Source organism: Protopterus annectens, chromosome 7.part0 (genome assembly GCF_019279795.1).
Source record: "Protopterus annectens isolate FY-2018-M chromosome 7.part0, PAN1.0, whole genome shotgun sequence".
NCBI classification, from domain to species: Eukaryota; Metazoa; Chordata; order Ceratodontiformes; family Protopteridae; genus Protopterus; species Protopterus annectens.
Window position 1 is genome coordinate 1,755,978,067 of NC_056739.1, and position 26,582 is coordinate 1,756,004,648.

At 38.6% G+C, this 26,582-nt stretch overlaps 1 protein-coding gene across 3 annotated transcripts in view; it reads right to left on the reverse strand.

Annotated features, from left to right (window-relative positions):
- Window positions 1-1,995: 1,995 nt before the first annotated feature.
- LOC122807226 (aminopeptidase Ey-like) overlaps window positions 1,996-26,582 on the reverse strand; it is a 1,536,433-nt gene continuing 1,511,846 nt past the window's right edge. For all 3 annotated transcript variants that reach the window (XM_044078305.1, XM_044078303.1, XM_044078304.1), the window contains exons 20-21: window positions 8,191-8,272; window positions 1,996-3,673 (exon numbers count right to left, since the gene is read on the reverse strand). In XM_044078305.1, coding sequence (XP_043934240.1) covers window positions 3,524-3,673; window positions 8,191-8,272 — 232 coding nt within the window. In that variant the 3' untranslated portion in view covers window positions 1,996-3,523. The remainder of the gene's footprint in view (window positions 3,674-8,190; window positions 8,273-26,582) is intronic.

Here is a 26,582-nt window from a genome sequence, read left to right on the forward strand (position 1 = left end):
AGCTGAAGGGAGTTAGTTCATCTGACTGGTACAAAGCACTTGTCAAGCCAGGTGTACGTGTCTGCGTGTGTGTGTTTGTGTCTGTGTGTGTGTGTGTGTGTGTGTGTGTGTGTGTGTGTGTGTGTGTGTGTGTGTGTGTGTGTGTGTGTGTGCGTGCGTGCCTGTGTGTGTGTGTGTGTGTGTGTGTGTGTGTGTGTGTGTGTGTGTGTGCTGGTTACTTTCTGTTGTTAAATTTTGCATATGTTGAGGTTGCTTCTCAGCCTGTGAGTAGTAGCATATTGATATTCCAGTTTTCAACAGTTTACAGTCAACATCTGGCACATTGATGTTTTGGTGTTTTGATTAGTTTAAGTAATCCTATATTTATTAGTATATGTCTTTTTACTGAATACCCTGTTCATGGAATCACAAATCATGTAAACACTTTTTTTCCTTGAAAATGCATTTCATTGAATCATATTTAATAGAAAATTTCATATACAGCAAATAAACCTTCAAACTTATTTTGCTGGGTCGAAGCCCCCCACATACACACACTGGCACCTTCATTCCCCCTTAAGAATATATACTAACTCTATAACAGCATAACCAGGGAGAAAATAGAAAATGCCACATACAGAGGATCAGTGCTGATGAACACAATATTCTAGATATAAGTATCGGCAAGAAATAAGCGATCTTTTAGACTCATGTGCTTGAAATTTGTATAATCCTAAACTGCTTGTAGTTAAAACCCCCGATATGTTCTTGTTGCCACTAGCCACTAGTGGAGATTGTCTATAGCTTACTACAGTTCATAGTTAAGTATTAAACTAACTGCCCTTGCAGGCCATAGTTGGCCTATTCAGTTTCCCTTTCAATGGTGAGAATAACGTCCTATACCTTGTGTCTGTGAGGTAAACCCCTTAACCATTACAACAACACCATGAATTATGTGATTCAATAAAACATGCTTTCAGTAAAATGAAGTTTCAGTAGTTTCTTTTCAGTCATTTGTGATTCAGTTAAAATGGCATTCTGTGAAATGCACAGTAATTGTATGTAGTAGTAGGGGTGTGAAGCATGCATGGGGGGTCACTTTCCCTTCAAAATGCCTTTCATTAGATTTTTACTCTGAATGCTGTTTGCATTTGAGTGTGTTCACTCCTTTGTAACTCAAATGTTGACGATCTCAGAAGAGACTTAGTTGCCTAATTACTCTCATTCATTATGAATGTTTGGCTGTAGCATATGTATGACCCTTGAATGAACATGTGGTAAACAATTTTTTCTGATAAGTGCACCCTTTTAAAATAATTTTTTTGTTTAGTTTTATAATCTGGTTCTTAATATCCTGTAAAGACAAATGATATTCTAAAAAAAATTGTGACTAAATGCTGACGACCTGACCTAACAATTTCCCTGTCAATGCTTACTAAACATGCTCCAGAAGCATACACATCTGATGACATGTCTGTTTGCTGAATAGTGTAAAGGAAGATTCTAGACATGGTTGCTTAAGCTATTTGGCTTGTGTGCTAAATATATATATATATATATATATATATATATATATATATATATATATATATATATATATATATATATATATATATGTTTAAGCCATTTAAGCCTAGTCAGTTATCCCAGTTGTGAATCAAACCTTTCACCTTTTGTTTGGAAGGTAAGCATCTTAAACATTATGCCAATATCACAACCTGCCACCCCCTAACCCAATATTCATTAATGTGGTAGTTTATGCGCAATATACATTTTGGTAAACTTGAACCAAACTGTAAAACAAAAGGGATCAGAAAAAAATGAAAAGTTAACAACATTATACACTTTGGTCTTTCAGTTATTTTATTTTCCTTTTAATGATATGAACAACATCAAATAAGCAAATCTGGTCAAAAATGACACCATCTGGTGCTTTCAATTTCTTGGCAGACTTTCCATTAAAACATTAAATCAAAGCATACTCTTCAAGGGAAGGCGGATTTTTATTTTCAGAAGCAGAAGCCTGAAGTAGTGTTGTTGGTGTCATCATAAATCTCCTTTTCCCATTTTCTTCACTTGATTGGGGTATCATATCAACATTAGTTAAAGTGAACAAATCACCTAATGCCAGTTTTAGTCCACTGGGTGGAAAGCTGTACATGTAGGTAATGGTAATTAAAATCCAAAATATACTGTAATTGTAAACTCGCTACCTTAAAATGTCGACTGTTTGTGTCTGCGCTTTAAAAAAACATTTAAGACTAATTTGATCTGAGTAACTGTTTTGAAATAGCCCTGATATTAGACAAAAAGTTAAGAATTACAGCAAATTTTGAAACTAAACATGAAGAATATATGTTGTTGATGCCTTATTTGCTGGCACCAAATGAGTTAACAATCAGGTACTGGCAAACAAGAGAATGATCTCTGGTAATGAATGTAGTGCCTCCCACCTTAGTAAAGAAGATGCTTTACTAATTCTTACAATGAGGTCATTGCATAGTGGGGAGGATGAAATCCCTTCCCACAGCAATGTGTGTCAAAAAGTACTAATTGCATGAGTGGGTCCATGGCACAGAAGGACAGAACCCTTACTGCATACCAGATGGCCCGTGTTTGATTAGCAGCATGGTTGCTGGATGGGCCATAGAGAGAGGATGGAGTGTGTGTGTGGCTGATGTGCTAAAAGACTTGCTGCAATATGTGGTGTATGGGCATGAACAACTGTGTGCTGCTTCATTAAAAGTGTGACTCTCAGTCAGGAGGTTTTATAGGCTTTGAAGCCTGCATGCAACTCCCGAGGGCAGTGATAGTGGAGCTGCCAAGGTAGCCACAAGGGAACAGGAGATAGGGCACTCTCCCCAGCATGCAGCATGAGACTGCACCAGTGTCCTTCATCTCCTGTCTGGCCCTGGACTAGGGTTGTATTGAGCTCAGAGGAAGGTATGGATGATCTGGTAGAACCAGTGAAAAAGGAAAGGAGGTACAAGACTACTGATTGTCAGCTGCAGAGGATGAAAGATAAGTACTATAATCTTAGAAGAGAGACACTGCATTTTCATTCTCCAAGTATTAATACATTTCTGTTTTTGAATCAGTATTCACTAACACTAATTCTGCCAAATCAAGCACATGAAACCAAGGAGGTAGATTATTGTTCTGAAGATTATTTCTAAATGATTGAAATAAGGACAACATTATACATTAGCTTACCAAAAATATTAAATCAGGACTACATAATTTTAATTACATTTCAAAGCAATTGTGATTTAAGATGCGCTAAAATATATCTGAAATAGGAACTAAAGCTGCATTTCTATTGGCTAATCCTTTATTTTCACAGTGGTTAAACAACAATCACCTCAGTTACAAAGAAATATATACCTTTAGTACAACTATAAAATGTCCAGTATTTAACATGCACCATATATTAATACTAATGAGGGCACTACTTTATAATTTATTGAATACGACTAAGGGATGGGACCTAGATGAGTAATTGTCATGTTCATATTGCATAGGCCTTTATAAAACTGAGTTGCTTCTAGGAGGCATGTAAAAACCAGTTGAGGACATCATCCCTGTTTTTTTTCATCCACTGGACATTGGCTTTGGTTCTTTCCAAGGCTTGTTCTATAGCATGAGCCCCAGAAGCAAAACCTGTATCTTCATTGCCTTTTTTAAACTGTTGCAGCTGTGAAATACATGAAGGAAAACATGTTAGTGCATCTACAGTGATTACAGTAGGACTGGCCTGAAGAATGGAAAAAACATGAAACTGAATGGGCAACTATTTGAAAATAGCAACAGCAATATGTACCACTCAAGGGAAACAGCAAACATTTTCTTTCTTATACTGGGGTCAAGTATGCTGGCACACAAATAGCTGGAAAAGTATCATATGCTTAGCTCAGCTAGTCAGTAATATTCTTTTGAATTCTAGCCTAAACCCCAAAGATCAAACAAGTCTAAGACTCAGCAGAAATCAAGCAGCACAACACCTACTATTACATCTATAGCTGATAATTACCAGGAAAAAAATTGCTCCAATCCCAGTACACATAAATCCTCTACTAATAAAAATGTACTGTTGATTGGTGTCTATAGTCAGATACACAGACTATACTCTGAAGGTTGGACAAAAATATGGTGACAGTGAGTTGTCTTTTAGGAGTCAAGATCTCTAACATTTCAAGGGCTATCAAGACCCTTAAGCCAAGCAAGAATAACTACAACATACTGGAGATCCATGTGGGTGTTAATTCCTGGTGCACAAAACCCTGAGAGATGTGCAGAAAGACATTTCCAGGCTCTCTTTGTAAGTCACAAATGTAAAAAAGACTTGTATTGAGTAGACTCCTTTTAGTCAGAGTCCAGATAAAACATCTCTCATATCAGAAAATAAGACAATATCAAGGTGGAGCTGCTCATTTCTATGAGTCTAAATAGCAAATTGCCTGGCCTTGAAGCCCTCCCACATTTAAAGCATTCATGTGTATATTATTAAAGAAACTTTGTTTAGAAGTGCAGAAATCTCTTTCTCTCTCTCTCTCTCACTTTCTATAAATAGGCTTTGTACCTACCATGCCTTTACACCCAAATGGAACTGTGATGTGGTGTCATTATTTGGTAAAACACACATTACCTCCAGGCGGATTTCTAGAGATCTACAAAATAACTTTACTGAGATAGAAATCACAATAAATAAAACCAAATCTCTGATCATAATATGTCACAGGATCCTATTGATGTTCCCCAATACCATGTTTGATTCCTAAATATACTGGATGAAATTCAAATATACAGCTGTCAGTATACTGGGATACCTATACCGCAAATGCTGGTTATACTCCCACATTCCTGGCTTTCATAAATGAGAATTCCCTGGGCCAAATAGTCAAGGAACCTATTAGAGGATAAAATATTTTGGCCTGGTCCTCACAAATATAGCTTCTATATGGTATATCCTTCTGTAGGCAATTCTGACCACAAACTGTTACCCTACTCCTTCAAAACCCCCAAACCATCAAATGCATTTATCACAGTATTCAGAGACTTCAGATGTGCTAACCTCCTGCAATTTTATAATTACTGCTCAACATTCAACTATAAATGGAATCCCCCAAAATGTTGATACAGCTAGTTGTTATGCAAATAATGTCCACACTCACCTTAGTAAATGTATTAACCTGTCAGGATCTATCAGAACTAAACAAATGGGAGAGTGTAAGGGCAACATGCATAAATAAGCAGTACAATTAAAGAGAAAAAACTTTGAAGAACTTAGAGCAAAACTAAAGACCCACAAATCAAGGTCAACATAAATAAAGTTATCAAAAGTACTTTAAAACACCATTAGGAAAATAAAAGCATCCCATGAATGTAGACTAGCATCAAGAGCTAAGGATAATTACAAACCCTTATTTACTTATAAAGTTAAGAAAAACACCCATCATTGCTGTAAATATATTCAAAATAACAATACCTTCTCTGATCCAGGTGATATTACATATATATTAGCAAACAAATTCGGTACAAATTTCACCTCCAAGAAACCACAGTTCAAATCCACATATCCTAAATTATCTCAGACCCTTATATTGCCACTAAAGAACACATGCTAAAGGTACTTTCTAAACAAAAATACATCTACCATGGGACTTGATAACATTCCAGGTCAACTGCTGAATAGCAGTAAATATTCACTGGAGGGCTCACTCTTAGAGCTATTCACCCTGAGTTTATCCAGTACCTTTGTCACTGCGGGTTGGCACACAGCAGTTGAGATGCCATTTCACAAAGGTGGTCCCAACACAGACTGCAGAAGCTAAAAATCTATTAGCCTAATTAGCCCCATTTGCAAGGCCATGGAATGGATCATAACTGACCTGATATACTATGATATTAAAAATCATTTTTAAGATGTGGTTCCCAGCAGTTTGGCTTTGTTAAGGGTAGTTCCTGTCTAATGAATCAAGTAAACTTCATTGAGAAAGTAACACAAACCCTGGGCAGTGGTCATGCTGTCCACACAGCATAACTTGACCTTGCCAAGGAATTTGATACCATATCACATGCTAACATAATTGACAATCTAAATGTGTTCCAAATTGATCACTATGTAGTTAGATCAATAGCAAGCTAGCTGAAGTACAGAACGCACATGGTGAAAGTGGCAGGCATGTCCTTGGAAAGCATGATAACAAATGAAGTCCTTTAGGCATCTGTATAAGGACCTCTGCTATTTGGCATTTACTTCTCTGAACTCAAAATCAATATTGAGGATCTCTGGTCAATGAAGTTTGCAGATGGTTGTAAATTGGATCCTCAGATCCCCTTCTGACATGCAAAAAACTACATCTTGAAATTATACATGCAAATAGCTGGTGCACAGAAAACAGAGTAAAACTGAATGCCAAAAGTCAAATATTATCACATTTGGAAAACAATCCCTCCACTCAGCTTACAGTATGGAAAACGTGCCAATCCAAAAATATGTTGAGAGACCTCTGACTATGGGCAGATAATTTTCTCTCCTTTAATCATCAAGTTGTAACATTGGTTAGGAAATACTGCTATCTGTATTCTGCATTGCTCAAGCTTATCATAGATTACAATAACCCTCTATATTTAGCACTGATCAAGCTTATCATAGATTACAATAACCCTCTATATTCAGCACTGATCAAGCTTATCATAGATTACAATAACCCTCTATATTCAGCACTGATCAAGCTTATTATAGATTACAATAACCCTTTATATTCAGTACTGATCAAGCTTATCATAGATTACAATAACCCTCTATATTCAGCACTGATCAAGCTTATCATAGATTACAATAACCCTCTATATTCAGCATTGATCAAGCTTATCATATATTACAATAACCCTCTATATTCAGCACTGATCAAGCTTATCATAGATTACAATAACCCTCTATATTCAGCACTGATCAAGCTTATTATAGATTACAATAACCCTCTATATTCAGCACTGATCAAGCTTATCATAGATTACAATAACCCCCTATATTCAGCACTGATCAAGCTTATCATAGATTACAATAACCCTCTATATTCAGCACTGATCAAGCTTATCATAGATTACAATAACCATCTATATTCAGCACTAATCACGTTTATCATAGATTACAATAACCCTCTATATTCAGCACTGATCAAGCTTATCATAGATTACAATAACCATCTATATTCAGCACTAATCAAGTTTATCATAGATTACAATAACCCTCTATATTCAGCACTGATCAAGCTTATCATAGATTACAATAACCCTCTATATTCAGCACGGATCAAACTTATCATAGATTACAATAACCCTCTATATTCAGCACTGATCAAGCTTATCATAGATTACAATAACCCTCTATATTTAGCACTGATCAAGCTTATTATAGATTACAATAACCCTCTATATTTAGCACTGATCAAGCTTATAATAGATTACAATGCCTATTTTGTGTTGTATCTTACTGGACATATCAAACAGATGGACAGGCCCCAGAGGTTCCTAACACAAAGATCATGACCCTAAAAGACCTGAAGTATCAAGAGAGAACGGACACTCTGTCCCTTTATTCAGAGTCCTATGGACTCCTTAGGGGTAATCTATGCCTTGTTTTTGGACCATTAAGGATCTATCAGTCCAAGATCTCTTATATAGCTCTACAAATCAAACTGTCTAGCAAACTCTTGGACCAGAGATCTGAACCTACTTCAGCAAATAAGCAAATCACAGTAGAGAAATAGATTCATTGTGAAATGACTACCCATTCTCTGTAATAAATTTCCACTCCAGATCAAGGAATGGGACACACTATCTTCCTTTAAAAATAAACTAGACAACTGACCTGGTATTCAAAAATTCATCTCCGGCATAACTACCCTATTGATCATTGTAAAAAGAGGTAAGGTCTAAAGTGTGTACTTGCAAGTCATAAATGGCCACGTGGTCCAGATGCATTTTATTTTGTATGAATCTATGATGATTCTATGTTTCTATACAGTGAACCCCCATCATTGGGAGAAGCTTCACTTCCCAATACCTCAAGCCAGTATCCTTTACAGTATATATGTGTTCAATAAAATAAAAATAGCATTTTCCAGCTATACCCCATCATTATTACATACATGCATCTTATCAATAACAGCTGCAGAATATACTGAAGCAATAACAAAGTACACATACCTGTTGCATGTCAAACTCAGATGAAAATCTTCTTGTTACTGATTGAATTAAGTTTGCAATGGCAAAGGCATTGTCTCCAAACCTGAAGTTATAAAAAAAATAACGGTTTTGTTTCTAAAACAATGCATGAGATGATTCACTTGGAGAAGCATTTGAACTTTAGCCTCAATGACATGTATCTTTGTGTGACTTATTTTAAACAATATACTGAACAATCTTTATATAAAATCTTGAGTTTTGTTCTTATGATGAATTCATACAAGACACTGAACCATACTCCTAGTCTCAAACATAGCTCTCATCATCCTGTTAACCCTTACCATTCATAGTTATGATAATAGAGGCAGTTGTTTAGCTCATTCATGAGAAGTCTAAATTATGGACTATGATGAGAGAGACAATCAAAGTTCCATATGATCTAATGGGATGCGCTGTATAACCTTAGATCTGCACCCTGATCATCTGCATTTTGATAACTAGGGTTCTGATAATTTGTGCCACCTTGGATGAGACACAAAGGATATATTTTTTGTTTTTTGTTTTATGTTAAGCAGTTAAATAATAGCTTGTACAATGTAGTCAGTAAAAAACAAACAAACCACTCAAATATGCCCATGTAATACTTGACTACAAGACTTCAATACCTAGCTAGCTGGACAATGGCTGTCACACTGATGTAACCACCTTGCCATGTGGCCAAAGCACTTGGTTAACCTTGTATTTTCCCATTTGGTGCTTCTAATTAAATCCTCTTGTATGTGCATGGCACTTACCACTACCTGTGTTGTGAGTCATGTAGTTCTTTGATTAGCAATCAATGGTTCTCCTATGTTTCATTAAGGTTACATTTCCTGAAAGTTGAATAGTACAAAACCCACTGCACATTAAGAAGTAAGGTAAAAATGTAATTTTTTCAAGAGCTGTTGGCATTTGTAGTTTAAAATTTGATGCTAATTTTGTTTAAAACATTAATGTTATTCATGTGTATGTGTGTGTGTGTGTGTGTGTATGTGTATGTGTGTGTGTGTGTGCATATATATATATATATATGTATATATATATATATATATATATATATATATATATATATATATATATATATATATATATATATATATATATGTATATATATATATTTATATATATATATATATATACAGTATTCATGTATATACAGAATTCATGTATATAATTAGCAGGAAATTTACAGGGTTGCAAAAGCACATTTCTGTTGTTTGCATGTTCTAATGATTAGCCTTGACACTTGTGCAGTAGCATGTCACTGTAAATTCATTGATGTAAACCACATTGACATTTCTGTGGATTGACTAATACTAGTAAATCTTTATATATGTATATATATATATATATATATATATATATATATATATATATATATATATATATATATATATATATATATATATATATATATATATATATGTATATATATATATATACTTATATATGTACACACACACACACACACACATATATATATATATATATATATATATGGTTTACTATCAAAAATTTGAAAATAAAAAAAAAAGTGAACCTAACTTCGAATTTTAACATCGGAAATGAACATTTCCATATGCACCTAATGTCGAAAACAGCTGTGAATTGTTGAAAATGTCGCTCGTGACATTTTCGACAATTAACAGCACTCCCACCCTTCCCTTAACTCCCTACCTAACTAGCCTACACTCACATCTATGCAGAGGGCAAGCCCCTGCACTTCAGGGGCTGTGCCCCCCACACCCCCATCTAACTTAATAATCCAACTCCGAGATCGCTCTACAGTGAGGAAAGGGATGTATTTCCCTAACCGCACTGTACTGCGATCCCCTTACATGAGCGAACGTTATAATTGCGAATGCACAGTCCATTCGCAATAATAACGTTCACTCACATCACCTGCCGAACTATGAAGTATTCGAACATATGTTGTTCGAATACTTCATAGCCGTGCAATTGCACGTCAGCATTTTGATAGTAAACCATATATATATATATATATATATATATATATATATATATATATATATAGATATATATATAGATATAGATATAGATATATATATATATATATATATATATGTATATATATATATATATATATATATATATATATATATATTTATATATCTACAGAAAAAACTTCAAAAACAAAATCATCCCCAAGGGGGGTGCTACAGGAAACAAACACTGGAGACAGGAGCTGATTGCTGAGCGCTTTCGTTCGGTTTTATTACTATGAACTTTTTCAAAGCGATACATTAAATTAAAATACTTTACTTGTTTAAATAGTATTGAGAATGCACAAAATTCAAATGAGGTGTAGAATACAGCGTTTTGATAGGCTAACAGTGTAAATAGACTGTCTAAGTGGACCAATGCAAAAAGAGAACAATATAACCAATGGGGATGTGCAGAATGTATGCATGGGCATGTTTAGGAATACTATCAGCGTAACCATTTTAGTGCACATTTCACATTGATATTTTCATTAAGTCCCGGTGCCGTTTCGGCATCGAGGAGGAGTTGCCATTTTAATTCTTTTACTTCGAGTAAGGTTTCACAATCACTGTAGAATTCTTGTACTTGCTCGAATACAAAACCTTAAATTTGCTGAAGTTGGGGAGAGGGAGCTGTGTCTGCCTAGTGCATTGCGATGGTCTTTCTTGCAGACTGCCCCAAGGTGCTCTTTTGCTCTATCTGAGAGCTTGCGAGCAGTCTTTCTGCACATCCCCATTGGTTATATTGTCCTTTTTTTGCATTGGTCCACTTAGTCTATTTACACTGTTAGCCGATCAAAATGCTGTATTCTACACCTCATTTGAATTGTGTGCATTCTCAATACTATTTAAACAAGTAAAGTATTTTAATTTAATGTATCGCTCTGAAGAAGTTCGTAGTAATAAAACCAAATGAAAGCACTCAGCAATCAGCTCCTGTCTCCAGTGTTTGTTTCCTGTAGCACCCCTCTTGGGGATGATTTTGTTTTTGAAGTTTTTTCTGCATTTTAATAGTGTTTCTTTGAATTTCTATTAGTCGGTTTTGTCGTATTTATATATATATATATATATATATATATATATATATATATATATATATATATGTGTGAGTGTTTGGTTATGTGTATATATGTGCTTCATATTGGGTTATCACTGCCTTTATTTTATCGCATGCTGAAACAATGGTGATTTTTTGTCAGTGGTGCAGTTTGTCAAACAATGTAACAGTCAAACTTTTTTATATTTAACATTACATAATTCAAGGGGTTTTGACCTTTTTCAAGTTTCTGCAACCTGTAGTTAGTATATTTAATTTCAGCGAGTGGGGCGGGCAAAGCCCTCCATGTAAAAAAGGTGTTTTTCATGGGTAAATACTAGGCCATCAATATACAGTTTGTAAAATAAGCATGTGTTGAAATCCAGGTAGAGAAGTTACATTTTCATATTCCCATACACTGAGAATGAGGTTGGCAAAAGCTGGTGCTAATTTTGAACCCATTGCAACTCCTTTTATTTGTTTGTACAGTTTGTTATTGAAAAAGAGGAAGTTGCTGGTAAGGACAATATTAACTAAAGTACAAATAGTATTAACTTTGCGTGGCGGAAAAGGTATTTATTTAGTGAGAAATATTTTAAGTAATTCCAGTCCTTCTGCATGTGGTATATTGGTATATAATGCCTCAATGTATAACATTACCAAAAAAACAATCAGATAAAACGTATTTATATAAAAACAGTTCATTTAGAAAATCCCAAGAGTTTTTTAAGTAATACCTGATGGACTCTACTATGGGATTAAGAACAGAATCTACGAATTGAGATTTTTTTTTTCTGTTTTAGTTCTTTTATTTGAAATTATATGTCTAAAAGGTGGGTCCTGTGTATTGTTGTGTAGTTTGGGTATCCCAAATAATTTACCCAAACTGGGGAAGGGTACAGACATGAAGTTAAATTCTTCCAGTGAGATGGCATTATCCAATTCAAGTTGTTTAAGTGTTTTGTGCATTAAAGTAAACTGTTTATGTACTTCTTTAATCTGTACTTCTCTGAAAAAGTCATTATTAGTCAATGTAGAGCCTATTTTAGAGATATATAATTATTGTTCTATTAGGACAATATCAGTTCCTTTATCTGCTCTCATGATACGTAAAGATTTATCTTTAGTAAGATCATGCAGGGCTGCTCTCACTGAATTAGTGAGGTTAAACCATTTAGTAGATGAATCTGATGTACAGAGTTTCCTAATACCTCTTTCACATACTTTTAAGAAAGCTTGTAGGGAATTATTGAGTACTGGGTTATATAAACCTTTAGGTTTTAATGTGTTTATGTAGGTCCCATGTGAATTTTGTTCAGTATCAGAGTCATCATATTCACTAGATGCATCAGTATTGTGTAGTGTTCTTAGATTAAGCTTCCTGGTGTACATACGTAGATCTAAAAGAAGACCTGGTAAATGTGCACGTTGTGAAGGTATGAAAGTGAAACCTTTTTGTAGAACATTCAAATGCTCCATAGAAAACTGTTGGTGAGGTTAACAGCTGTGCTCATCCATTTGACAGTATCGTTGATGTCAAATAAATTAATTTGCGGAAGTAGATCCTTGTTTTTATTTTCCTGCCCGAAGACAGAAATCTCCGTTGGCCCCGACTTCTCCCTCTCCCTCTCTGTAATTCCTCTGTTTGATGTACCAGCTATATTTCTGGACTGTTGTTGTTGGTAGTGAACAAAAAAGGTTGTCGTGTATTGGTTTGGTAGTCAGTTTGATTGTCATCTTGGTTCTCCTGTGGTACAGCAGCAGCTTCATTCTCAGTATGACTGGCAGAATGCTGGTTATTCATTATGATCATTATAACTGTTATGATTATGAACATTAGAGACAGTTGGTGCTTTGTTGTTACGGTCATGTTTGAAAGAATTAGAAAATCCAGTAGCCCTGCGTGCTGTCTTCTGAAAGGAATTCTGAAAAGTATGCTGAAATGGTTTCTTTAGTTTAACAGGATAAGCCATTTGGTTGCTATATTGTGTTAAATCTCTCTCTAACTTCTGTTTTTTTCTATGTACCAGTGTAGCTACAAGTCTGTTGATATGAGGGTAATGCCATCATAAAATTTTGAAAACTGTAAAAATCAGGATGTTGTAGAATCTCTTCATTAAGTGTGTTATTTTGTACTTTGAGTTTGGCAAGTCTTTCTTTATTGTCCGCATTGATGATTCTTAGTCTTTGAAGACCAGCCTCATTGTATAAGTTTTTTAGTGAGTTGTTCAAAGAGGAATTGATGGATGCATTATTAAGGAATTTGAGACGCGTAGACCTTGTGCTACGATGTTATGAAAGAGACAAGAGTCTAGAAATAAAATATTGTACTCTATGTTTTTAAAGGTTGTCAGCAACCTTTCAAGTTTAAAAATGTTATTTTTGCAGGCATCAATTCCATTGATGTTAGCTGTTCTTTTAACATATTCATTAAGGTTGTCAATAGCTTGCAGTTGAGACTCTGTGATGAATGGATTACTGTGTAAGTCATTAGTTATGAGTGATACGACATGGTTATTGTCATTTAGTGCTGATCTTTCTGTATTTGCTTCAATAACAGGTGGTAGCACAAATGAAGTTGTTTGTGAAAGGGTAGTTGGTGCTGGTACAATGTTAGGGTCATTAACATTTAGTAGCACAGGAGGTTCTATTTGTGAATGTGTAGTCAGTGCAGAGAGAGTTTGAATTGAAGGAGCTAGAATTGAGGTTGCTTGTATTGTACGTGCTGGCACTGAAGGTGTCAGTACTGACGAAGCTTGAAGAGAAGGCAGTAGTTGAGAATGGGTAACTAACCTTTGTTCCGATAATAATTGGCTACTGAAGTAATTACTGCATCTTTGCAATACTTCTTGCACTTGATGCGTGGTGTCTTCTAGAGTGTGAAATAATTCCTTAAATTCTTGTGGCATCGGATAGGTGGTGAGTTCAAATAAATCTTGGCTACTAAAAATCAAGAGGTTACAGTGGGATATCTTGTTTTTGAAGCTTGTTTGGAGGTGAAAAGAGTGCTGAGAGGACTTAGGGATAGTAATATGCCTGGTGGCGAATTTGTTTCTGAATATCTGTTAAGTGCATGGAAAGCACTGAAAGAGAGCGTCAGTCTGCAGTATGTACAGTTGCTGCTTGAAGATGTGAGGCATAAACTGGTCATTTTAAATGACAAAATATTTAATAGTTATGGTTCCATGAAAAATAAGGTGTCACCTGTGAATTTTGAGTCGAAAATGGAATCTATTCAAACAAAATTAATCAAAGAGAATGAGATTCAACAGAAAAGGAAACTGAAGAAATTCATAAGAGATGAGGGGGACTATCTAAATGAACTACAAATGAATCAGCATGCTTCAACAGTAATTAAAAGTAACTGTGCTAACATTTCAGAAGCTGATGAGGCTATTGAAACCAGAGCAGCAAAAAGAACTAGAACAGAGGAAGTTCTACCAGCAGAAAGCAAAGTAGGCGAAGTTATGAATTGTTTGCAGGAAAGAACCAGCAAACATGTTTTTCAGTTTGTGGATATTTACCAAGAAGGAGGAACAGGAACAAGGAGCTGGGTGCAGGTGGTCGGCAAACAACAAGCTTGGGAGCCCAAAAAGCAGTCATGGGGACAGAATCAACAAGGCTATGGTCAGAAAAAGAAATGTTTTCACAACAAAGGGCAAAAGAAGTTCAACAACAGCAACAAAAATTTCAAAAGGGAACTTTTATATGAACAGGAATGAGCAGTGTTGCTGCCAGCAAGGAACAAGAGCATGGAATGTGCAAAAAGGAGCTGGAGAGAATTACCAGCAGTGCCATTAGGAACAAGAGCATGGAATGTGCATAAAGGAGCCAGAGAGAGTTACCAGCAGCATCATTAGTAACAAGAGCATGGAACGTGCAGAAAGGAGCCGGAGAGAGTTACCAGCAGCACCATTGGAAATAGGACAAACAAGAGTATGGAATGTGCAGAAAGGAGCCGGAGAGAGTTACCAACAGCGCCATTAGGAACAAGAGCATGGAATGTGCAGAAAGGAGCCAGAGAGAGTAACCAGCAGCACCATTAGTAACAAAAGCATGGAACGTGCAGAAAGGAGCCAGAGAGAGTTACCAGCAGCGCCATTGGAAATAGGACAAACAAGAGCATGGAATGTGCAGAAAGGAGCTGAGAGAGTTACCAGCAGTGCCAGAAATAGGACAAACAAGAGCATGGAATGTGCAGAAAGGAGCTGGAGAGAGTTACCAGCAGCACCAGAAATTGGACAAACAAGAGCATGGAATGTGCAGAAAGGATCTGGAGAGAGTTACCAGCAGCGCTATTAGGAACAAGAGCATGGAATGTGCAGAAAGGAGCCGGAGAGAGTTACCAGCAGCGCCATTAGGAACAAGAGCATGGAATGTGCAGAAAGGAGCCAGAGAGAGTTCTCAGCAGTGCCATTAGGAACAAGAGCATAGAATGTATAGAAAGGAGCTGGAGAGAGTTACCAGCAGTGCCATTAGGAACAAGAGCATGGTATGTGCAGAAAGGAGTTGGAGAGAGTTACCAGCAGTGCCATTAGGAACAAGAGCATGGAATGTGCAGAAAGGAGCTGGAGAGAGTTACCAGCAGTGCCATTAGGAATAAGAGCATGGAATGTGTGGAAAGGAGCTGGAGAGAGTTACCAGAAGTGCCATTAGGAACAAGAGCATGGAATGTACAGAAAGGAGCTGGAGAGAGTTACCAGCAGTGCCATTAGGAACAATGGAATGTGCAGAAAGGAACTGGAGAGAGTTACCAGCAGTGCCATTAGGAACAAGAGCATGGAATGTGCAGAAAGGAGCTGCAGAGAGTTATCAGCAGTGCCATTAGGAAGAAGAGCATGGAATGTGCAGAAAGGAGCCGGAGAGAGTTACCAGCAGTGCCATTAGGAACAAGAGCATGGAATGTGCAGAAAGGAGCTGGAGAGAGTTACCAGCAGCACCATTAGGAACAAGAGCATGGAATGTGCAGAAAGGAGCCGGAGAGAGTTACCAGCAGCGCCATTGGAAATAGGACAAACAAGAGCATGGAATGTGCAGAAAGGAGCCGGAGAGAGTTAACAGCAGCATAATTGGAAATAGGACAAACAAGAGTATGGAATGTGCAGAAAGGAGCCAGAGAGAGTTACCAGCAGCGCCAGAAACAGGACAATCAGTAACCAAAGGTACTGTAAATCTGAACTTTAAAATAGTGAATTTGTCTGCAGTGGCACTGAATATAGAACAAATAAATGTTCTCAGCAAAGGAATTAATTTTGTGCCATTGTCAAGGGCAAATATTATGTTTGTGATAAATGCTTTAAGGGATTTTGTATGAAAAATTAATTTGAAATGTCTTTTTCAAGGCAGGGCATGTAAACAACATTGTTTTAAAAAAAAAAAAAAAAAAACAAGTGTTTTTAACCCCCCTCCCCTTTAAGGCCAGAGTTAGAAGCATTTTTGCTTACATGTGAAAAACAAGTCAGGCATTTATTAAATAAACACAACAATAATTGTATTTATAATATGACTAAGACTGAGAATGATGCTTTGCAGTTGTTAGTGGATGATAAAGATATTTATATCACTAAGGCTGACAAAGGTAATGCAGTGGTAGTCATGGACTATAGTTTTTATAAAAATGGCATCCATGAGTTATTGTCTGATGCTGATTTTTATGCAGAAGTGAATTGGATTGATATAGATAAAAGTTTTAATCTTATAAACTCACTGACTGAAGAATGGTTAGTTGAAGGAAGAATCAGCAATGAGTTGGCTGGTTACTTTTGTGTGAGTACACCCAAGGTGGGAAGGTTTTTCAGCCTTCCCAAAATACATAAGAACTTGGATTCACCAAATTTTAGGCCTATAGTGGCCAATGGTAGTAGTAAATCTGAGTCTATGGCTATCTATGTAGATAGATGCTTGCAAAAAGCAGTGATTTCAGTGGAATCATATATTAAGGATTCATTTGATTTTAAAGAAAGTGTGCAGAATGTTTCCCTGAGAGATAATACATGGTTAGTAACTGCTGATGTATGTTCATTGTACACTGTAATTCCCAATGAAGAAGGAATTGAGACTGTTACAGGAGTGCTGAGGGTTGTCCTGATTTTAATGATGAGGAGATTAGTCTGTTGGCTGAACTTTTAGATGTAATATTGTCTTACAATTTTTTTAGCTTTGACAATAGATTTTTTAACCAAAATAAAGGTGTGGCTATGGGACAGCTATGGCTCCGAGCTATGACAATTTGTTCATAACTAGTTGAGAAAGAGAATTTATTTTTAATTCTACATTTGCTAGCAATATTTATTTTTACAAGCGCTTTATTGATGAGTTGTTTTTTTTTATTATGGTAAGGTTCTGAGTCGGAATTGTTGAATTTCTGTGAATATTTAAATTCTGTTACAAGCTATTTAAAGGTTTCTTTTAATAGAAGTAGAATTAGTGTGAATTAACTGGATCTGACTGCGTACAAGAAAGGGGGGAAAATCTTGGTTAAAATTTTTTAAAAAGATGTCCAGAGTAACAGCTACTTGGAATATAACAGTTTACACAGTGTGAACTTGAAAATAATATTGTGCTTGATCAGCTTGATAGAACAAATAGACTCACAGACGAAGATGAGTATTTTTTGGAAGAATGTGAGATGTTAAAAAAAATTAATCAGAGGTTACCCTATAGGGGTAATAAGTGAAGCAATAGATAAAATTAAATCTGTGAGGAAGAAAGGGACAATAAAGGATGTTGAAAGTAATAATGAAGGCGTAGATTATAATATAATAATGTACATTGGAAACTTCAGTAGATCTGTACATTATTAAGCAGATCATCACAAATAATTGGAAATTTTTGAAGAATTTCCAAAAGTTAAGTGCTTTTTTATATGAGAGTCCTACTTTTGTCACAAAAAGAGGGAAAAGTCTTAAGGATTTTTTAGAAACCACTCCTATTACTTATAATGGGATATCAAGATATAAAGACTACAATTGTTGTAAGTTTTTGGTACTGGGGAATAAAATAGTAGTAAAGGCTTGGGACTTTACTATTAATATCAAGGGGAATTAAAGTTGCAAGTCTAAATTCATTGTGTATTTAGTATTATGTAATTCTTGCGATGGATTCTACATAGCAAGAACCATACGTAGCTTCCATCGCAGAATTTATGAGCACCTGAGGGCAGTTGAAAAACTGGATGTAACTAATGCTCTAGCAAAACATGTTGTTAACTGTCATAACAGAGTTAAAGTGGGTTTTAGTTTTACTGTTATTGACCAAGTTTTAAATGCAGACAAGAGATGGGATGCAGAAGTGGATATAAATGGAAAGAATATGCTTGGCAAGTGAGGCTAAACACAGGTGCAGATCCAGGTATGAATGATATGGAAAACTTTAAAGCAGTGTTATGTAAGAAAGGGTTAAAACACTGCTAATGTTTTGGGTCATGTGACTTGAGCAAACTATAAATGTGAATTTTGTATGTGTGACAACCAGGTCTGAAGAAGTTCTTGGTGAATGAAAGCGCTTACTGGTTGTTTTTGTTTTAATAAATATTGAGTGTTTTATTGTCATTCGAACTGCATATTGGATTTATTACATTTACAATTGGAACTGTGGAGATTTATTCTTATAATATTTAACACAATCCATCAAAATTTAGTTTACAGCCTGAGATGGAATGAGGGAATGTGTACCCCAAGGACTCACATTAGTTCTTACTCTAGAGTTTCACTAAATTGAGTTTTGGTGGTTTGCATTCAATATTGTGTTAGTTGAGCACAGACTGTTTGATAAAAAGGAATAGAAACATTTATGTATATGCATGTGTTGATGTACGTGTGTTGTGATGATTAGACTAATTTATATATCTGCTTCATTAATGTGGTTTCTTCAACAATGTGGCCACAGATCAGTACCCCATTGCTATTATGAAATATACCCTTTTACTCAGAGGGTAGTGAGTGAGAATGAAGTTGTAATGACATATACCTTTTTCAATAAGAAGGTAATATCTGACAATGAAGCTGTGACTATGTAATTAAATGCTTAGGGTAATTACTATCAGAATTAAATTCTGTTCTTAGCAGCAAGTTCTGTGACAGCAATAGTCACCAGTTCCTGAGGTACAGCAAGGCTGGAGTGGTTGCAAAATGTTAGGGGGGTGTGACTGGCACATCCAGATCAGTCTTCAATGTATTAGAATACCTCTATTGGATTTGCAATTAGAACTGAAGCATGGTAGCATTCCATGTGTGGCATAAACTGTAGCAGCTGTTTGCTACAGATTGAGAGGAAAGAGCTTGTTTTTGCCTTTTCATTTTTTATTTGCTCCTCAACTTAAAGGTGCGAGGGGATCAGATCAGGGGATGGCTCTGGGTGCAAGAATACCTGGTTATACCCTGATTAGTTATTTCACTGTAAACCCTCATTTACTTATAAATAAAAATTTCAACAATGTTTTAATAAAGTTTGTGATGACATATAGTACTTAAAAACGTGTGTGTACAAACATCAAAAACTTCAGAATTTCTCATTAAAGCCCGTAGTGCATACCTGTTAGGGAAATATCCTAGTTACCTCAAGTAAAGTTTACTGTACCTGTGACCAGTTCTGAATTGTTGCCTAGATGTCACAAAAAACGTGGAACTCATTTTAAACCTCACTGATGGTGTAGGAAGATAATGCCCTGATTAGAGTCCAGGAAATCTGGGTTTGATTTAGGGCTTGGGCTATTGATGGAATGGATGGGTGGGCATGTCTATCACAGAGATGGAGGAAGCCAGTGCACAGAAGGAAAGTCCTGGTCTCCTCATAGCCTGCCCAACCAGATATTCCCATGTTGTCACACTGAGGGAGGGAAATTAGAGCTAGAAAAAAATCATCAAGCTACTCAGCATGATGTTATCTGATATAGGGAAGGAGGGAGGGTTGATTGTCCCACAGCTGGAGACAAACCTTCAGTGTCCATCTATCAGTTAAGCCAAACTATTTAGCAGTGGAATGGCCCCACCCACTCCCAGAGCAAGCATGGTAATGAGTAGCCAGGGGGACTGAAAAAGGTGTGTGGCTGTTTTTCTCTTACCGGAGTCCCTTCCTGCAGGTATGTTATATGATTTATCATTCTGTTAGGCAGCCTTCCACATCCTATTCTCCAGGTATAACTATCATGCAATAACCAGACATGGTCTGGTATTTTCTAGCTTAGCCTACCCTTATATACAGTACTCTGAAGCTCTGATATTATCTTCTGAGACTAAACCAAAACAGAATCAACATAATTTGGGTAGCCATTTGAAATGCCAGATCCAGGCAGAGTGAGTCCTGAAGCATGGAGCCTGAATGGCCAGAACAATGGACTTGCATATATATAAAGTCTGAGATGGCCATTTCTTGGAATATGCCATTTTTCTACAAGATATGGTGATCTTGGAGGTAGTATATGAGTTTGTGGAGTTTTGGAGCTGGAGAGGGGCTTGCCATCCTACACAAAATAAGTTTAAAGGGGATGAGCAATTTTTGAGATTTGCTCTTCTCCTGAAGTTTTGAACGTTTTTCCAGTATGTCAGCACTCAACATTTCAATAGGAAACCCATGATTTGTACTTAGGACACTATCCACAGCCTGTGCAACAGCCTATTCCATAAGCACCAGCCATACATAGTCTGATTAGAAACCTTGTGGAAAGTGAGTACTGAAACCAACTATTAATTATATAAAATCAGCATCAGCAACTACTGTGCCAGACACTCCCCGGAATTCATGAAGCTTGCGCCAGGTGCAGGCATAGCATCAGCAATGTACCAGGTATGTAGCGATTCAGGAAGTGGTGCAGGCATAGTGTAAGCATGCAGAAATGTAAACATTAGAAAACAGTTTACATTTTTGCAAACATAAAATCGGAGCCATGACAGCCTACCAAACACATGCATTATAATGTTAATATATGCCAATGGCTAAATATATAGCCATTGCCATAAAAAAATCATGTACAAATAATAAAATTAACATTTAATATATATAGTCACACTATCGCGACGTGGAAGTGCAGGGCAGGGGTGTGCAAAGGGGATCACAAGGAATATATAAAAATATAGAATAAAACCGCAATGAAACACCTATCACGATTTCCCCATAATAGTCAATGGCAGGCATGCTACACCATACTCATGGCGCAAGGGTTGCTAAGGGGCAGTGACAGTGTTATGCACAGTAGCTAGGAATTAGTAGGCAATGCCATGCAAATGAGAGGAGTAATAGTGAATTGCAGACTCCCCGCTGGCGTAAGGATGCACCTCACAGTGTAGCATTATAACACCGAGGTAAGCCCTTGAGACAAAGATGACATCAAGAGAGGGGTGTGTCGCCATTGCTGTAAGCACACTGGAGCATTGCTAAACCAGTCCGCCCTTAGCTAGGCAAAGCTGCAGGATAGGGGTGTGTCGAATCACCCATAGCTATGCTTAGCTGAGAGTACACAGGGTAGCCAAGTATGCATGTGAACGGAGATGAAAACGAGCGTAAACCCAGTAAATGGGTATTGTGAGTCGCGCACTGCAGCCAAAACAAGAAGGATATAGGAAAGAAATACGAAAATGCTGCAGCAGTGAAATTGGAGTACAAATGACTAATTAACACCTAGGAGCCTACAGTGGGCCATTGACAACAGCTAACAAGGCTGCAGGCAGCTACCTGCAGAACAGGGAAGGGAAGGGGCTGTACTGCAAAGAAAACAGCAAAGTGTCAAAGCAGAACAAAGGTGATATGCAGTATATCAGCTACAAGGAATATTCTGCCATGACTGGGTAGGGAAAGTACAAAACAAGAAAGACGGCAGGGAGGGGATCCAGGTCTAAAAGTGAATTAAAGGGCAACAGATTAATCAAGGTAGGCAAGTAGATCTCCACAGTAAAGGCCCCACACTTGCAATACTCATTGCAAAACTCATAATTAAGACACGCAGCACCTGGAATAGTTGATACACACCCACTTACATCAGCAGCATCCACAGCACAATACTATAAAGTGTGAAAGCACCTCACACACATTTGTGTATTCGCATGCACTCAGCAACAGTGGTGTATACAGATGGGGAACTTTTATTATGTACATGTTAGGAGCTGCCATAGCTTTGATCCACCAGCATGAGTTGGAGACTGAAGGTGGTGTGGAGGATGATGCACATGACCACCACAGGCACCGGAGGAGGAGGAGAATGTTCAGACCCAGGCTAACCTACCAAGGGCTACATGATCTGGAGATAGTAGAGCATTACAAGGTGGACAGGGTCACCCTACAGCAACTTGTGGAGCTGTGCCGGCCATGCCTTAGAGCCAGAACAAACAGAGGGGAACCCATCCCAGTGAATACAAAGGTATGTATAAGACTGAGAATACTAGCTACAGGTATATTTCAAAGATGAACTGGGGATATCATGGGTATCTCACAGGCATCAGCATCCAGGGTACTACACCAGTTCCTGGATGCCATGTTACCACATGCCAATGAGCACATATACTTCCCCCGAACACAAGAGGAGTTGGCCAGCAATATGCATCTCTTACACCATGTAGCAGAATACCAGGAGGTACTGGGTGCAGTAGACTGCACGCACATACACATCAAGTCACCACCCAGTGAGAAGGGAAGGCACTACATAAACTGCAAGGGATACCCCTCCATCAACTGTTAGGTCGTGTGCAATGCACAGGGCATTATCATGGATGTGTGTGCTGGCAGCCCTGGAAGCGACTCCCACATCTGGCATGCCTCATAGCTAAACTGGTTATTTGCTAGGGGGGGGCATCTCAAATGGCCACCTGGTGGGGGATGCTGGCTATGCACTGAAACCGTGGATGATGACTCCCATCAGAAATGCACACACACCCATGCAGGAACGCCATAATGAGGCACACGCAGAAACCAGAATCATCATAGAGCGTGTGTTTGGGATACTGAAATCACGGTTGGACATATCTGGTGGAGCCTTGCAGTACTCTTCAGGCACGTGTGCCCACATCTTCACAGTGTGTGCCATGCTACACAATATGGTCCTGCAGAAACAGATGTAGCAGGGACAGAATGATGAAGGCCCTCACAGCCCACCACCATTGCCAAGGGCCCCACAGGTGCAGAGGTACTCAGACCATGAACACCCTGAGCCAGCCCCAGTAGGCAGATGGAGGTGTGCCCAGTATGCCCATGCCTTGGCAAAGAGGGAACATATAGCACACACACACTGACAGTGTAGGCACCTAGGGACTGACACCTTTCTCCACCTGCATACACAGTAAAATGGATGGCACACACACAAGACTACCTGTAAATTGTCATGTATAGGCAGTCTACTTTGTGCATCCAACATAGGCAGCTCTCAACTATTGCACACACAACAGCCATTGGCACAAGGTAAGTCAACACCTGAACAGTAAATTAAGCTATCAGCATATGCGTATACTGTATGTATAGATTCATAGGTAGGTACTTGGCCAACTGCCAGAAGCCATTCATAAGGCCAGCCAAAATGTGTCAGCTTTTGCCACCCCATTGATTCATTAACCATCCCTCTGTGGAGCAGAGCCAATGGCGGGATCCCTGGGGTGCATCTACTGTTCCCCATCCACCTTTCCAGGTTTACCTTGCAGAGTGTTAGTGAGGGGCTCTGTATAATGTAGTTAGGGATGTTGTTCCAAAATATGGGGAGTGTCTGTGACAGGAAGCTGTCCCTCCAGCATCTTTCGGTTATTGTTGTGGCAAGTTCAGCTCACTACAGTGTGTGGCTCACTGTGACATGGATTCCCATAGGTGGAGCATATCCATCAAGCCTGAGTTTGACATGGCTGTGTTGGTCAGTGGAGATCATCTCTGGGTAAACGAGATGCCACTAAGTAAATCAGGAGTTTATTCAGTCCGGCTGCATAGGCCATATGTTGGAGGCCAGTATTCCCCTTGGTGAGGTACATGCGTGGACCCCCCAGCTGTTGGATGTGTCTTCTGAGGTACATCCCACATGGGTTATTATACCCTATGATGGGACTGATGAGTGATGAGTAAAGAGGCACTATAACCCCAGTATGTCTAGATGGGAATCCTTTAGTAGTCAGATGGCCTACATAGAAGGATGTCTTAACTACTGTGGAGATATGATTGTCACAGGGGAGATCACAATCTACCTTAGTCCCCAGATACCCCATTACTTCGTCTGTATTAAAGTGGCTGCCACTCATGTGTTAATATGTGGGTGCCAATTCCACAATGGAATGAGCATGCAGTTAGTGGCACTTGGCTGGAGGTCGTGTTATTGGCACCCTTGATGTTCTCTGTGAGGCCCCCTGAGGGATGTCCGTGTCAGCTGGACTATCAGTCATGGCTCCCAGTTTGCAGTCCTTGCCAAATATGGTCTGCTGTAGTCCACCTTTGTTTGCCTGTAAATCTGAGACATATATGCCAAACAGTAGGGCTCCCATGACTGAGTCCTATGGGACACCAGTCATGACTGTTCAAGAGTTGGACCTGGAGACTGCTAGTCGTACCATGTGGGTTCTGTGTGTAAACCCATTGGCAACCCAACCTGTGATATATGGGTGAATGTACAGGCTGGTGTGTTTATCAATAATACCAGAGAGGGGCATGGTGTCAAAAGTCTTGGTGAGGTCCAGGTAGTATGTGTGACCCACCTCCCCTGTCATTTAACGTCTTGGTGACTGTATGTAAGGCATCAAACAGGTTCAGTAGGCATGAACTGTACTCAACCGAGCTGACCTGGGTTGGGTCACGTGTTCGAAGGTTACCAATGTCATTGTTAATGAGTGCCATGAGGATGCAAATCATACCATTGCAGACCAGGCTAGTCAGGCTTATGGGGTGGTAGTTACCATGGTCAGTTGTGATTTCTCCGTGATGGAGTGGAATAACCATTTCCACGTGCCATTGCATGGGCATGTAACCTGTGGAGAGGCTGAGGTAGAAATGCTTAATTAGGTGGGGGCAGGTTGTCTTGTACAGTTTGAAAGATGCAGTCTGGGTCAACATCTGCCTCCATTGACACTGTGTTCTGCTGTTAGAGAGGGCCATTTCCACCTGTGTGTCTCTGATGGTTGGGATACTGTACCTTTCGGGTAGTGTTGTGGGCTCTTTAGGGGGTGAAGTATGCACCGAATGTATCTGCAAGGATGTTGGCGATATCAGTAGGGTCAGCATATTTTGTGCTATATTTCACTGGCACAGGGCAAATCTGTGTGTCACCACGTAAATCCTTGACATAACCAAAGAAGGCTTTGTGGTTATCTTTCAAATCCTTGCATATTCTCCTGCTGATGTTAGCCTTGGATGATGTCATGAAGGACCTACACATCATACTAATAGTGGTCAGGGATGTCTGCCCTTCGTGGAATTTGCTATGTGTCTGGAACACTGTCCTAAGTCTGTAATATAGCCTGTGTATTTCAGAGGTCCACCAGACTGGTGTCCTTGTCTAGGAGGAGTGAGTCTTGGTTTACCAGCGATGGCACGATCCATACATCTATGTAGGTGCTTATAGACTGCATTTGGAAATCTGTCTGTATCTTGAGCAGTGTTTCCCCTTAGCGTGGGGGCTGTGAAACCCCCCACCCCTGTCACTAGTAGTGTAAATGTAGCTGTAGGAAAGGTATACACTGTGGTATCCATGGGTGGGGGAGATGCTAGTGTGTGGAAACAGTGAATAGTTCATGGTCAGATCTAACCAGTGACCGGTTAACCTCCACTGTGGTGCACCTGTTGCCCATGTTGGTGATGACCACATCTAGTAGTTTCCACCCCACGTTAGGGAGGTTACTACCTGATACAGGGCATATGAGGTGATACATTCCAGGAAGTGCTGCCCCTGGAAGTGAGTACTGGAGCACATTTCCCTGTTAATGGTATGGTAGTTGACATTGACCATTGCCAGGGTGTGCGTTAGGACTTTTGTGTTTGCCACTGTCTCTCGGAAGGGGGAGTGGAGGTCCTGGGTTATGGAGGGTGATCCGTAGCAGGCCACAATCCACATTGCAGTTGTGGCTGATGTTAGCTGCACATGGATGATCACAGAGGTATCATACTGCCCCACTAACCTGGAGGTGTAGGTATCCCTGATGAATATGGATACAGCCCCTCCATGTCTGTCAGTCCATGTTCTGTGGCTGAAATGTGTGGTATGGGTTGTAGTCTGGTAGTGCTGGTGTGCTCTCAGGACCCTTAAGGCAGATTTCAGTTAATACACAGATGTTGATGTTGTCCATCCTGAGGAGTGCTGTGAGTGCATGCATGTTGTGATCACAACCCCTGGTGTTGAGTAGCATAAACTTCACTGAATCTGCTACTGTGCTGTTTATGGAGCT